We start from the raw sequence: 15,798 nt of genomic DNA, 5'->3' as shown, positions 1-15,798 counted from the left end.
CTTCTGTTCCCATTCTCTCCATATAACAAATGGTTTTCGAGAATACAAGTGAAATACAGATTGTCCCAGCACAAATGGAACAGTTTTAGAATACGGGCCAGCAACCCTGGGTCTATGGCGCAGACCTGCACTGTGGAGCTGTACTAGGCCCACTGGGTCCAAAGGTCCAAGAAGCTTTTCCCACTCTGTGTATCTTTAAGGACCACTATAAAATGTATCTACTTCATTTGCACTTGCTCCAAAATACACATGAAAACTGACTGATAACACACTATATATTAATGATCCTAAATATTTCAATATAAATATGTAGTCAGAAGAAATTGAAAAAAATCTACATAGAAACCCAACTGCTTAGTTGAACAAAAGAGAGTTTATAATATGATAAGAAGGCTTAAACTTTGTTATGGGGAGAAAAAGATTCTACTGGAGATATTACAAGAGAATATGAAACATTGTCAAATCCCTGATTCAGACAGGCTTATGGAAAAAAGATGATAAAAGAACATTGTGAAGAATGCATCTACTCCGTAGAAAGAATAGTCTGGATAGAGAGGATGTCGCACCTAAATCTTCTATCAATTATCCAATATATATTAGCAGCACATATGAACAAAAAGTATCTGCTTATTAGTCTAAATACAACTGAATCCGTAACAGGACGATCATTATAGCTTCGGACTTTCACATGAAGTTTGCCACCAACCCTCTGAGGCCCAAGTACTAGGAGGAAGATTCATAGCACAGATCTTCGTGCCTCTGTTCCCGGACCGAGTTTTCAGTTAGTGAACATATATAGGATGTTCCCTCTTGCGGCTTAAGGTGCCTTGGTGAAGACTTGAAAGCTGAGATTACAGTTTATCTCTACAACTACAGTTCACCAATGCCTCGTAAATTGTCACAATATCCACTGCATGACATGTCTATTAAGTTACAATAGCATCCGTATGCTAAAATCACAGGTCTTGAATTTAACCAGAACATGAAGAGACATGTTAACATGATAATAAAGAGACATAATGATGCAGAGCGCACATTTAAGAAATCATATATTGATCATTTTAGACATGCCAATGTGATTTAAGTATTCAAGTATGGGTAACAATTAATTACACAGTTTAACTACATCCAAATTACAATGATGTTAGCTTATATGCTAATTGATAATTATCATGACGTTTCTTTATAATTAGGATTCTGATTGTTGGTTAAGTTTTAGGATTTTCCGGATAAATCTGTATAAGTAAATATAGGCACCGTTTAGTTTGGTACGTTGGCAACGCATCAGCGCTCAGGTAAAGACATTTTATACTGAGACTACTATTCACTTGAACAACCAAGAGGCGTCATAAATATAAATCCACATCTTACCTGAGTTTCAATCCTTTGCTACTTGAACAACTAAACCACTGGGTGTCTGGGAAGTCTTGAGGCAACCAGAACCAATAAGATCACGAAGATGAAACCTCATATCCAATGGAGAAAATCGTAAGCTCTTTTTCTCTAAAGCAGCCATCATCATCTCCTTGTATCTCCTACGCTTAAGGAAAGACAAGAGTTCTTGTCTTCCCTGTATATTAAAATAAATCAAATATTTATTTAGAAAGAGTCAAGGATATGTGATTATGTTCCATTTAGTCGAGTAAACATAAACGGCCTTGATTAAAGTTCATTTAACCGAGTAAATTAAAAAGCTCTAAAGCAAAGTCGGCTGTTCGGTTGCTGGCCCTAAAATGTAGCAGTCTTAAAATAGAACTACTGAGTAACTTAGGGTAGATTTCACTCGCACCATACCTCTAGCTTAATAAATTGTTACTTGGTGTCCCTAGAAAGAACAACAACAAAAGAGCAAAAGCTCAGCCATCCCACCTAGACGGGATTAATATAAATAAAAATAAATTAACAAATGAAACATCAAAAACTAAACTGATAGTTCTCCAATTTTACACTCAAGGCAGACTAACATTTACCACGTCAAATTATACTTCCATCCTTGATAACTTGATCATCTAATTATCCATCAAACTGTACCTGAACTTTGCCGAAGCAATGTTACTAAGAGAAAGAATCATATCTGATGGATCTCACTTCATTCATATAAAAGTTCACTCTGCAGTATGCATACAACCATAAATCTTTCATATATGCACAAAACATCCACCTAGAGTGTGCGTGTCATCTCGAATTTAAACTTTATGTGTTAGATCTCAAGTCTACCTGGGTGTAGCTATATGGTTCTGGTAAAAAAAACTATGACGGGAAAATTATTTATGGAGATAATATCTTACTATTCAGACTATTTAACCACACTCTACACAACTTCACCCGCATCTCTATAATCTTTAAACAGTTGACGGAAATGTTGTTCACTTTAAGCAGTTGACGGAAATGCTTGAGTCAAGCATTTTTGTTCATGAGTCTCCATAACAGGCACAGATTGTCATACTAAAGAAATTTAGTAACGCAATTGTGTCATCCTGGTTGGACTGGAAATAGGACTAGAATACGATGGTGACTTTGGTCCCTGGTCACGTTATTGCTACACAAGACCTCTAATCTTCCTTGATTTTATATTTTCATTATGATGTATCAATTTTACTTCTATTTCATAAAAGCAAAATAGTATAACAAACCCCAAGAAGTAATATAGGTTTAGAAGCAGCTTAAAAATATAATTACCTGAGAGAGATTCTTGAGTAGTGAACCAATATTTGGTATCGTAAACCAGTACATGTTTGGATCGACGAGTTGGCGAGACTAAAAAAACACCACACAGGAACGAGATAAAAAATTATCGAGTTAATAATGCAATCTAAATGTACTGGAATCACCAAGTAAATTAACAAGATTTCAAGTTCACTTACAAGAAGACCAGCATTGATTAAAAGTGTTACATGTTCATCTTTCACCTTTCCGCCTATTGATAGTAATGAACACTACAAGGCAGACATAAGTAGCACAAAATGAATTTAATATTGCATGACAGAGAAATAAGGCGAGGATAACATGCCAGAACCCAGAATAAACTAAGACAAAATTTTGACGTCCGTTTTTTATAAAGTTTCCTTTATATTGATCCTAACATAATAATTGTATATATCTGTTTGTAAAATATACAAAAGTTTTATTTTTACTACTCACGAGCTCTTCATATCCAATACTAGGATCCAGCTGGGAATCGATAACATACAACTTAAACCACTCAAAAACTGCAAGGTTATTTTGCTTCTTCGCTTCCATCCTTTCCGCAATATGCTTGATCTATGATCACATATTGAAAAAGTGAGACTAGATTAGTACTGGTAAATAACCAGCAGGGAAAATGTCACTCCAGGTGTCAGCATCATCTTATCATGGAAAATTTTACAAAAAACATACAGGAGAACAACACAGTGGAATTAGATTAGTAATATAGACAATATACAATGGTCGAAACAATAAACATATCATGTACATAAAATATGTGCCTGCAAGCTAGATAAACACAATTCCATCTACACATATATATTCCCAAGGCCAAGACTCTTTCTCTGGATTCAACAAGTTCAAGTAAATAATCTTTTAGAAGACAGGAGCTGACCTCATTCAAATAGTCATCCACAAACATTATGGCATGATCATCTTGTCCAGTATTTAGTTTAAAAATTCGTAGAACTTTCTCCCTCCTCAATGACTACAAAAAAAACGTCATACGTGCTCCTATAAATCAACACATGAGGAAGAAATGTCTCGAATAGATTACGGAATCAAGATTGAAAATTAAAAATGATCAAAAACTGAGACAGGAATTCTAGAGCAATCGAACTCACTAGAGATGCACGATATCACGATATGGGGATTGCAAATTCTAGAGTACTCATGTCATAGATGAGGGACTTTTCTTTGGGTTGGGGGAGAATATACATTCGATTATTTAAAGCATATGAATTTAAGTAAAAATTTCATCCCAGTAAAAGCACATATAAACATCAATTATGACAGTAGCTAATTTACACCAATTTCAAGTACGATCTGCAAAAAAAAAAGTTAAACTTAGGATTGTGCGAGCATTGCGTTACTTATGTGATATGTTGGGCAACCCAAGTACCCTGCTTCCTAGGGTACTGCTCTTAATGGACTCAATAGTGAAACAAAGACACAGATAGCACAGAGAAAACGTAACATTTATGTTTGAAACAGAGTATTTCTAAAACTGCATGTGCATTGCATTTCAGTAATTTGCGTCTCTAAGGTCAAACTTAGCCTAATGATAAATTATAGATTTTTCGCAGTGCATCGATCATTAGATGATTGAGATATATGTCAAACCACAAAAGAGGCGCTTCTAAAAAAGTATCACATTTCAAACAGAGCATAATTGCTGTAATTTTCCACAAAGACACAAACAAGGATGAAGACAGAAAAGACACAACACAAACACAACCATTATATTCCAGACAAAGTATAATGTATACTGCATATGTTCCATATTCTAGTAATATTATTATAAGGTCCAGTTTATACCGATGAGTCGATAGTAAAAAAAAAATCAAATTTCAAACAAAAGTTTGCATCACAAAACTTCAACACTAGCAGAGTAATAAACGTTAAATACAAAAAAATAGGAGAGACAAATCAGAACATACCTCTAATTCCCTATCTACTTGAGTCCTGTCCTTTACACAGCTATATAATTGCGATTGCAACACAAAAGGCTTCACATAAATCTTTAAAACAACAAAAAAAAAACAATTATTAGACCGATCACAACATAATGTACATAATGACTATTCATTTATAATTAACATCTTTAGCATCCAAGTAAATACCCTAGAGCCGGAAATTTCGTACACAACACGATAATCTCGTGTTTGTGTTTACCTTTTTGGTACACGAGCACGAAATTACACGGGTAAACTTCATTTCATTTATGAATCAGCCTTATGTGACAGGAGACACGACACAAATTTCTGTTTTCCAGGCTTAAAATACCCTACCTCTTAAAAACATTAGCACAAACATTTGAGATATAAAAAAAACTACAGAACATTCACCAAATCGATTACAATCAAAGAACACCCTCATACAACTAACGAATTAAAATTGACGTCTTAAGCATTCGAAAGCAAATTCCATTACCTTCCAAAAGAAGTAACACAAATAATAAAGATACATAAAAAAAACAAGTCAACAGAGTTTGACTAATTTATTACAACACAAAACCTACAAAACGACCAAATAACTTTAGCATGCAAAATTATATACCCTATTTTTCAAGAACAACAATACAAATAATTGAAATAAAGCAAAACATGACAACCGAGCATTCATTTAATCAATCACAGTAAAATATAACCTCGAATTCAACATCTTTAGCATTCAAAAATGTATACCCTATCGTTTAAATACAGTAAAACATACAATTAAGATTAAAAGAAACACGAAAACAAAATGCAGGTGACGTCGATCAAATTAAAAGTCTACATCTCTAGCATTTTACAAATAAAGCACCTATCTTTCGAAAACAGTAATATATAGTATTGAGCTATTTGCTAAACCCTAACATACTTAATTGGGGTAATTGCCAAACACTATAAATCTCTTTTTGCAATTTCTGAAGAAAAAAAAACGAAACTTTTGGAGGAAAATGGAAAAATGATAACCTTGGGGTTAGTGGGAAACTGAGAGCGCATCATCTGAAGAGCAACCAACGTATCACTGATGTTGAAATTGGCCTCTGAATCAAATTCAATTAATGAATAATCAATTTCAACTCTTTTGAAAATAAATATCAACAATTAATAATAAATAATTAAAAATGAATTACATAGATATGTGTAAGCTGACCTAGTGAGTCTGATTGAGGTGTGTGTTGGGTTTCTACGTCGATGCGACGTCGTTTTCGTGTTGAATTGCTAGAGGAAGAAGAGGACGGTTTCTCCATTTTTGCGCGGAAGATTTCCCCGGGGTGGATTGAATTTTTAAGATTTTTTAAAGTCGCGTGTTTAATTCACAATAGCTCCCAAAAGTCAGGGGCATGTTCTATCATGCTCCTCCGTCCCTCTCGCAAAACTTAAAACGGTTAGCCAAAAGAGGTTAACTCTAACAGCATCCTCGTAGTTTTCTAAAAAGTTAAAGATCCCATCCTTCTTTGCTTCCCTCGTCTGATAAGGGATACTTCACCATTCTCTATCTTACTTTTATTAATTAAATATTCATTTTCCTCCTTTTTTTCACACTCCTTTTTCTCTCTCTTTTTAAAAAAAATATGAATAGGATTTGAATATTAATATTATAATAATAGTAAAAAACCAAAATAAGGATTGTTGTTGGAGTTGAGCTATTAAATAACTAGGATACTATTAATTTATATTATTTTTAAGGAACACACAAGAATACTATTGGAATTGCTCTTAGCTATAATCATTACCTATATTCAAAATATTATTTTTATTAAGTTCAAATATATTTTAGTAAAAATAAAATTATAATATTTAATAAAATATGTTTAATGCTAATATTATAACATTTTTAAATTTATGCCAATATTTTAAAGTAAACTAATAAAATAAAATAAAAATATATTTATTAAGATTGATTGAAAATATTATAACATATTTAAAAATTAATGAAAAAATGATTAACAAACATTACTAGATATAAATAAAATATATGATTACTAAAACATATCTTTTATATTAGAATGTTTAAAAACTTAGTTAACACTAAAATAATATTTTTATATTTAATATTATATAATATTTATTATGTTAAATAAAAATATAAAAATATAAATAATGCATCTATACATTAAATATAATAATAATTAACATATATATATATAATTTTTATATTATAATAATATATAATATATATACATATACACACACCTAAATTTCAACTAGTTGCAGATGACAAAAAAGTAATATATAAATATATGTACAAACCTATTTTCATATTGACATTACATAATAATTAAAATAATATAATAATTAAAATAATAATACACAAAGACACATAAGTATTCGAGCTAGTTGATGAAAAAGAGTTATACATACACACCTAGGGTTTAAAAAAATTAAGAAAAATAAGGTTGGATATGACATGAAATGATATAGAGGACGAGAAGAGGATCAACAAATATAGAAGATCAATTCCCGATAGCTATATTTTACCTAACAGGTTATTACAGTTGACAAATATAGATGTTCTAAGTATTATTTATAATATAGTACATTACGTGCAATACAATGTGTGTACCTGAAATATCTATTTTCTGCACATTATGTGACTTAATTATGAAAATTACAAGTTGTATGACTTAATTACCGGATTTGCTGTAAAATAGGGAGTACCGTAGTTCTCCTCTGACGTCTGTTTTGTTTGAGCATAAATGTGCACAATTGTCTCTGCCCTTATGTTTCCCTCATTTCTTTTCCCTCCTTTTTTCCTCATCCTTTTTTATTAACCTAAAACCCAAATCACGCATGCACCAAAGTGTTTAATTGCGGGTGAATTTGCATGGGAATTAGCTAGCAGCAAGAAACAATTCTTGTGGATAATCAGGTCGGATATAGTTTCCGGAGAGACAACTATGTTTCTGCCAGAGTTTGTGGCTGAAACGAGAGAAAAAGGCATGTTGGTAAGCTGGTGCTCTCAAGAACAATTCCTGATCCACCTTGCTATGGAGGTTTTTTGACACACATCGGGTGAAATTCGACTCTTGAAAGTATTGCAAGTGGCCTATCATTGATTTGTTGGCCATTTTTTGCTGAACAGACCAACTGCTAGTATAGTTATGTGGATTAGAAAATTGAAATGGAGATTGATAATAATGTCAATGAGAAGTTTAGAATATGGTCAGGTGTTGATGCTAGTCCATTAGTATTTGGTCTGTCAGCATCTGATGTTAATGCTTCAGTATTTCCAATAGTCAAGCGAGATGAAATAGAGGAGTTGGTAAGAGAGCTGATGCATGGTGAGAAAGGAAAAGAAATGAGGAAGAATAGATCACCATAAATGAACTTCTAAATGGGCATTGGCATGATATATTTCTGCATCTCTCCCCTTCTTTCTCCTTATGCCAAAATCTGAGATTTTATTCTTTCTCTATCCCTATCATCAAAATTTCAACACCGATAATTAACTTTCCCTATGTGACCACATGTAATGCGGATGTGTATACATATGCAATTCATTTCTTTAGTTGTAATTTGTAACTAGCTTTGGCCATGATATTTATATATAAACTCATCTTCTTGTACTACAATTTGGGTTGTTAATAGATGTAATTATCTATATGCAATGTGTTATTTTGTTTTGTGGGTTGTTTTGCCTTTTCACAAAATTTTACTTACCGCATGCCCATACCCAATTAGAAGTTCAGTGAGAATTATTAATAGGACACAATGAAATGCATACAAACATAAACCAGTGAACCAGTAGAGTCTGTTGGGAAGAAGAAGGTTGTCGGTTAGAAGAAGATGATCTAAGTAGAAGAACAGAAATTGAGGATGCTGTGGAAGAAGAAACTGTCAATCAGAAAGAAGATGACAAAGATGAAGCATATAACCATCCAAAATGCTTTTGCTGTGCTTTGACAGATATACCCCCAATCCAAACTAACGGTGTTAACAACAGAGCCCCCATTTTGCAACAAATTCGAAAGTTCATTCACACAACTTGCAATTTCCATATTCCAACCACACAATTTGCAAAAAATGAATAACTCACGTACACACTTTATACTTTACTCTATATAATGTAATTATATTTATAAAAGTTTATATTAACGAATATGGATAGATTTGTACAAAAAATTACGTAAAAAAATATTAATTTCTACAACATACAATTTTATGGTCCTTTTGCGCATTGTTTCAAGGGGATCCGATGTTTTTTGTTGTTAATGCCCGGTCCTACTTCAATATTCATGTGTTATTCTTTAATTGTTTTCCACTATCAGTGCCTGTAACTTTTTCCCGTCGAATTTATTATTATTTGAAGTTTAAGGTTCGAGTCATTGCTAAAACAAAGTCATTTATCAAGATCAGTTAATTATCCGAGTGACAAATTATTTTTTATTAAAAAAATATTAAAATAAATACTAAATTAAATATATGACGAATTGTAGTGTATATATACGTGTATAAAGAAGTTAAGATATTAAAATGGGTTAGTTATCCAAGTCTCGAATTATTCTTTTCTTATATGAGTATAAAAATAAACTCTACGGGCTCACGCAATAACCTGCAAACCACGTGAACCAAGGTAAACCGCATTTAAGCGACAGACTCTTGTGATATATTAATTAAAAATTTAATCAAATGATATTTTAATTATCATGGTTGAAATTATAAATTTAAATTTAGATGTCAATTGCACCGACACAACTATCAAGTTAGTATATCAAAATGGGTTAATTATTTGAGTCTCTAATAAATTAATATCATGTAAATATAAATAGTATATCAAATTAAATATACGATAAACTGCAGCGAACAGATGCATGTATATAAGTTAGTATATTAAAATGGTCTAATTATCCGAGTCATGAATCATCTTTTTTACATGAATATCAAAACAAATATAATACAATATCACACCACTACACCATATTGTCACATGTGTTTTTTATCTTACACATAATATGTAATTATGCTAAATGAATATTTTTATTTAACTTTAAAGATAGTTACTTGAATTTCGCAAAAAATAATATAGTTACTTGAATATTTGTACAGTTAATTTTAAAAAATTGAATTCCATATATAAAGTTAGGCATAGTACATAAATGGATTATTATCTTATTTATTAATAATTTTTTAGTTTGAAAATATATCTAATATATTTTTAACATAACTTTTATTATAAAAAGTAATTAAAATGTACATATATAATTTCTAAAGAAAATATTAACAAATAGACTTGCTTATATATTAATAATTTATACTGGAATTACATATTTAGATTAGTTCGAATTAAAATGAGTCAATGCATTTTAATTTATTTCGAATTTGAAATCAGAACTTGACTAATTATTCAAATAATACTAGAAATTTGACTACATGACCCGATCGAAAAATGTCGTCACATTCTACGTTTAGTAAATTTAAATTACAAACTCGGCGAGAATATCTTACCAATAATGTGAATTTTTTTAATATATTATATTAATATAAATTAATGTGTTTGATGTGTTTATATGATCAAGTCAATTGATTAAAATTACTAACTTGACTGATAGTGCATTATTGTTTTTGGGACTTGTCCATATCTTAAAAATATTCGAAATTTGATATGAGATCTCACGAGATTCGTTAAAACTACGACGGTATGTTAAAACGATTAAGTTTTCATTTTTCACTTTTTAAAAAACTGGCTTTTTAAAAACAATGCTTTCAAATAAGCAATATTCATTAACGAATATAATATTCTTTGCTCGAAAACATCATATAAATATCTTGAATTATTTTAGTATTTTTTAGTATTTTGAATTATATAAATAAAAGTTAAATCTATAAAATACTGTAGCATTTGATTCAATCTATTTTTACGATATTTATTTAAAAAAATTTTAAGAAAAATATTGAAAATAGAATCGCGTATATATAAATAATTTATATATGCACTACATATTTAGATATGTTCGAATTATAAATAGTCAATGCATTTTAGTTTATTTTGAATTTGAAATTAGAACTTGACTTATTGTTCAAAAATACTCGAAATTTGACTACATGACCCGGCCGAATATACATCATCACATTCTATGTTTAGTAAATTTAAATTATAAACTACCAATAATGTTAAAAATTTTAATATATTAAGTTAATACAAATTAATGTGTTTGAGATTTTTATAGAATAAAGTTAATTGATAATATGTATTAAAATTAATAACTTGACTGTTAATGCATTATTGTTTTTGAGACTTGACCTAATTTTTAAAAAATTCAAAATTTGATACAAGTTGTCACAAGATTTGTTAGAACTATTATGATATATTAAATCGATTTATTTTTTATTTTCACTTTTAAAAAAAAAGCTTTTTAAAACGAATTCCTTTAGATAAGCAATATTCATTGATGAAGATAATATTACTTTCTCGAAGACATTGTACATATATTTTGAATTATTCAAATAAAAGTTATATTTATACTATATTGTAGCATTTGATTCAATGCATTTTATGCTATTTAAAGAAAAAATATATATTGTTCAATAATTTGAAGGAACTAGCCGGTTCAACTGATATTTATAAAACTTCATCGAATTGAAAAATATTTAATTTTAGGTGAAAAGTATACAATGTTATCAAATTATTATATGAAGAAATATTAGAGTTGTAATGAATTAGAAAATTAAAAACGGTTTGAATAACGATATAATTACAACTTTCCCTTCGAACTCTTGAAAAAAATAATAAATATCAATAATAAGTCTTTACAATTTACAATTTATTTCTGTGTTACAACCATGATGGATACTCGGTTCCGTAAAAACTAGATATGCATTGTTTGTCAGTGATAACGTAAATTCCATATATAAATTATTACAATTTATTTATTACATAATTTTAATTTTTGAATAATTATAAAATCATGTTATTTAAGTAATCAATTGCCTAGATGTTAATAATGATTATACATGTACATAAATCAGATATTTAGCATATAAATAAATGAAACCATTGCAATTTACTAAAAAATGTAACATACAATAATTTACATGCTGACACACGCACATATAACTTAATCTTACTTTGTTAACATTACTGTAAATAAAAAACTAACATTTTTTCATACATACATGCGTTGAATTTCAAAGACTAGTAATGTGAATTTTACATTATTGTATATTATGATTGCAATTATTCTGACTTCAACTATGCATTTTTATCCTTTTAATTGAGTAAGTTAATTGTAAGTTAGTAGGAAACTCGGTAATAAAATAGTCCAGTACATATAATTTATTTAAATAATATTCAAAAGTTTTGGTCAAATCTGTATTCAACATATATATTAATTTTTAAATACACCGACTAACCTATTTATATTCATTCATTAAATACAAATTATACGATACAAACAAGAATATATATATAATTTGCTTAATGATCTATATTAGAAACATTATGTAATTTGGTAATATTTTGTATGAAAATAATACACATTGATAAACAATTAACTTGTATTTGATATACGTTAGACATTGTACAACATTTGCAAATAAAAAAATAACTAAGGACGTTATAATTGTTTGATGTATAAAAAAACTCTATAAAATGACCTGTGTCTCGCACATGTTATTATGTTAGTTATGAATTTAAACCACATGTCATAGGCACGAGTACATTTATCAAGTTAATTTATCAAAATGGGTTAAATATTTAAGCCTGGAATCATTTTTTATTATGTGCATATTAAATTAAATATCAAACTTTTTTTTGAGGGAATAAATATCAAACTTAAAAGAATATCTAAAGTATCGTGTACCAAATATTAAATTAAAAAAAGGTATCGCAAAGGTACCGTGTATAAAGAAGTTAGTATATTAAAAAAGGTTAATTATCAAAATTTCGAATCATTTTTTTTAAATGAATATTAAATTAAATATAAGTTAAGCTGATGTTGCTGAAATGTAATCAAATGAAACTCTAACTAAAATAGTTGATATTATTTATTTGAACATATGCGACATTGTTTCAATTCTCCATAACAATAATAATCTTTTATAATTATGAAAATACGGTGGTAAAATGATAAATTTGAATTAAATATTTTTCCTGAAAAGAATTAAGTTGACCTATAGCTCAATAGTTAATGTTATTGAAACGTAACCAAATGAGTCTCTTGCTCAATTGATTGATGCTATTTATTTGAATAGACCAAATGTGTCTCTAACTCAATTTGTTGATACTATTTATTTGAATGTAGGTGTTATGGGTTCAAATCCTCATTAATTATCAAAATACGTGGATAAAATAGTAATTTCGAATAAAATGATTTCTCAAAAAATCGCAATAGTATCTATATATATTACTTTTTTTTAAAAAAAAAATTTGAATTTTAAATTTTGTTTATGTTGTAGATTTGAAATGAATGCTAGTTCAACTATAATTTAATAGGGTCGAACTTTTACAACTTTCCGAAATCAGAGAAAAAGGGAAGGCAATATAAATTGGTTTTCATAATTATCAAAATACGGGGATTAAATGATAATTTTGAATAAAAAAATTTCTCAAAAAGATCGTAGTAGTATATATATAAAATAGATTACTTTTATTTTTAAAACAAATTGTTTAAATTATTAAAATTTTAATTATGTTATATATTTGAATTGAATGCTAGTTTTACGATAATTTAATAAGGGTTAGACTCAAATGAGAACTTAGTCCCTGGAGAACTGTTATGTTCTGTAATTATATTTTATGTGTTCTGCAAATTTTTTTCACTTTTCTCTTGAGTTACATCAAAAATTCTCATAAATATATTTTAGTTTTACATAATACGTCAAAATTTTAATAAATATTGTTATGATCGCTATAGAACACTAAATATAGAACTATAAAAGCGGATTCCTTCGTCCCAGACAAATGACCAATAATGCCCTTAAATCTCCTTTTTATTACGGCATTTGACTGTGTTAGCATTTTTCTCAATACCCTTTATTGTCCCAAATGAATAGTTGTTCCCGCACTGTTGGCATTGCATATTTTTAGAAGAAAATGAATCCTTTATCCTTTGATTCCTTTCCCTTCCTTTATTATTTTAATATGTTAAAAAAGTATGTGCACAAAGTCTTTGTTTTCTTCCTACAGTTGTGCGGCTTCTACAGTGGTGCACACGGCTGTAAAATATTAAAATAATAGTGCACAGTTCCCTGGGCATGGGCACTCACGTGGGCAGTGATATGATTGCTTTTTAAAAATTTCTCGTTTGCATTTTATTTCTTCTTCATCAAACCACTTTTACAAATGGAATTCATATACATATGAAATTTCGTTCGGTACTATTTTTATGATTTGTTCTTCACGTGAGGTTAGTTCAGTTTCATCTCTTTATATTTCAATTTTTTCATTTTAGGTTGTATTTAGTTATATAGATAGTATGTATATGTAAGTAGAATGTTTTGGGCTAAGAGCTTAATGATTATTGTTTGTGCAAATTATTTGTTTTTATGATATCATATATGGTAGATATCTTGATTATGCTCAATTGTAAGACACAGGTAATCTAACTGTGGATAAATAACTGGCCATGATGGGTGATGTATGTATTGTTAAGCTCTTTACTTCTTAAGCTCTTCACTGTAAATATAATCATACTTTTACCAAATTTATATTTAAGTCCTTTCAAACATATGTTGTAGTGTATTGTAAGATACATAACAAAATATGTTAATTCCAGGGAAACAAAGCTTTCAAATCATTTACATCTGAAGACCTAAATGGTATGGTAAATGATCATTGATTTTATCCATTCGTATGTATATAATTTGGAGCATAATGCTTATCTAATTTCATAATCAATCATATGTTTCGGTTAGAGTTGGCAAGAAGAAGAGACGAATTATTCCCGAAATAAAGGATTGGAGTCAGTCGTTCGATTACACCCCTATACCAGATTATTTACCGGTTATTAAGAAAGGTTAATTTAAAATTATATGTGATATGATAAATTTTTCTTCTTGTGTTGCTTCTACTTTCAGGTTTTGTTTCCTTTATAATTTTGATATAGTGTTGATTATTATTATTCAGGTTGTGATGATTTAACTACTGTGAAACGTACACCTTTTAGTAATATTAGCAATGAAAGACAACATTATGTACCTTTGAAGCAATTGACCTCTGAGGACTTGAATTGTAAGTTATCTCAAATCTTCACTTGCATATGTTCTTGGATGTAAAAAGTATTGAATGATAACTAAATACATTTCGTAGTACATAAGCGTCCATGTGAGATGATTCGGTCTATATCAAAAGAAAATGCACAGCAAGTTAGTGCTGTTGAGATTGGGAAAGGAAAAGAAGTTAGTGAACATGAAGGGAAAGGAAAATAACTTAATGAGCATAAGAGGAAAGGAAAACAAGTTAGTAAAATTGCACATGAGTTGAGTAAGAGGTTATTTGATTTTGATTGTAATACCTCTCAGCCATCTCAAAGTTGTAACTATGAAGACACAGGTATTGTTCCATTTTTTGACCTTTTTTAATTACTCTAAATCTAAATTAAGAATTTATCCTGAATAAAAACAACATAATGTATTTTTATGTTGTTATAACACATAATATTCCACAGCGGATGGTGATCATATTATTGATGATTTTCTCTGCAATGAATATAGTGCAGAAGGGGGTAAGTCGTTACTTAAATATTATGAATTACAATGCAAATGTATGATATGTGTTATTTTGCAATAATGCAGATCTAGACAGTCATTTAGATGATGATGGTATCGATGACTTTAGTAATGTTTCATCAGCACGTGTTTCCGGAACCATTTTTATTATTAATTGCATAAGAAATGAATTGTATAATTTATAAATAACATGGTTTAATTCCTTTTATGGTTTAGTTTCTATATAATATGTTTCCATGGGATCTCCTACTGCAAAATGTCAGCATTGTGGTGCGTTTGTTTGGAAGGAAGAAAGAACCAACAAATCAACAACCAAGGGCATTCCTGTGTTTTCTATATGCTGCAAAAAGGGACAGATTAGGTTACCCAAAAATCCAAAAACACCATCCTATTTGTGGCAGCTATATAATGATCCAAAGAGAAGCAAGCATTTCTTGAAATGTAGTCGTATATGTTA

General features: G+C 29.4%; 1 protein-coding gene and 1 long non-coding RNA gene across 4 annotated transcripts; one reads left to right on the top strand and one right to left on the bottom strand.

The window, feature by feature from the left end:
* Positions 1 to 358: 358 nt before the first annotated feature.
* Positions 359 to 6,175, bottom strand: LOC141693062 (uncharacterized). 3 transcript variants are annotated; one of them, XM_074498060.1, is made up of 9 exons: positions 5,827 to 6,173; positions 5,643 to 5,716; positions 4,626 to 4,706; positions 3,581 to 3,673; positions 3,142 to 3,261; positions 2,865 to 2,936; positions 2,680 to 2,757; positions 1,372 to 1,570; positions 359 to 910 (listed from the first exon to the last, which is right to left on the bottom strand). In XM_074498060.1, the coding sequence occupies exons 1-8, from the start codon at positions 5,921 to 5,923 to the stop codon at positions 1,379 to 1,381; spliced, it is 807 nt and encodes a 268-aa protein (XP_074354161.1). In that variant the 5' UTR covers positions 5,924 to 6,173; the 3' UTR covers positions 359 to 910; positions 1,372 to 1,378. The 3 variants fall into 3 exon arrangements, with proteins under 3 accessions (XP_074354161.1, XP_074354163.1, XP_074354162.1); XM_074498062.1 differs by lacking the exon at positions 3,142 to 3,261 and having other exon boundaries at positions 5,827 to 6,175; XM_074498061.1 differs by lacking the exon at positions 3,581 to 3,673 and having other exon boundaries at positions 5,827 to 6,174.
* Positions 6,176 to 14,542: 8,367 nt separating this feature from the next.
* On the top strand, positions 14,543 to 15,020 carry LOC141689609 (uncharacterized). Its single transcript, XR_012562447.1, has 3 exons — positions 14,543 to 14,629; positions 14,740 to 14,844; positions 14,923 to 15,020. It is a non-coding gene; the product is annotated as an uncharacterized LOC141689609 (long non-coding RNA).
* The last annotated feature ends 778 nt before the right edge of the window (positions 15,021 to 15,798 follow it).

This window comes from Apium graveolens, chromosome 10 (genome assembly GCF_009905375.1).
Source record: "Apium graveolens cultivar Ventura chromosome 10, ASM990537v1, whole genome shotgun sequence".
In the NCBI taxonomy this organism is placed as follows: domain Eukaryota; kingdom Viridiplantae; phylum Streptophyta; class Magnoliopsida; order Apiales; family Apiaceae; genus Apium; species Apium graveolens.
This window is presented reverse-complemented; position numbering and strand designations above follow the sequence as displayed.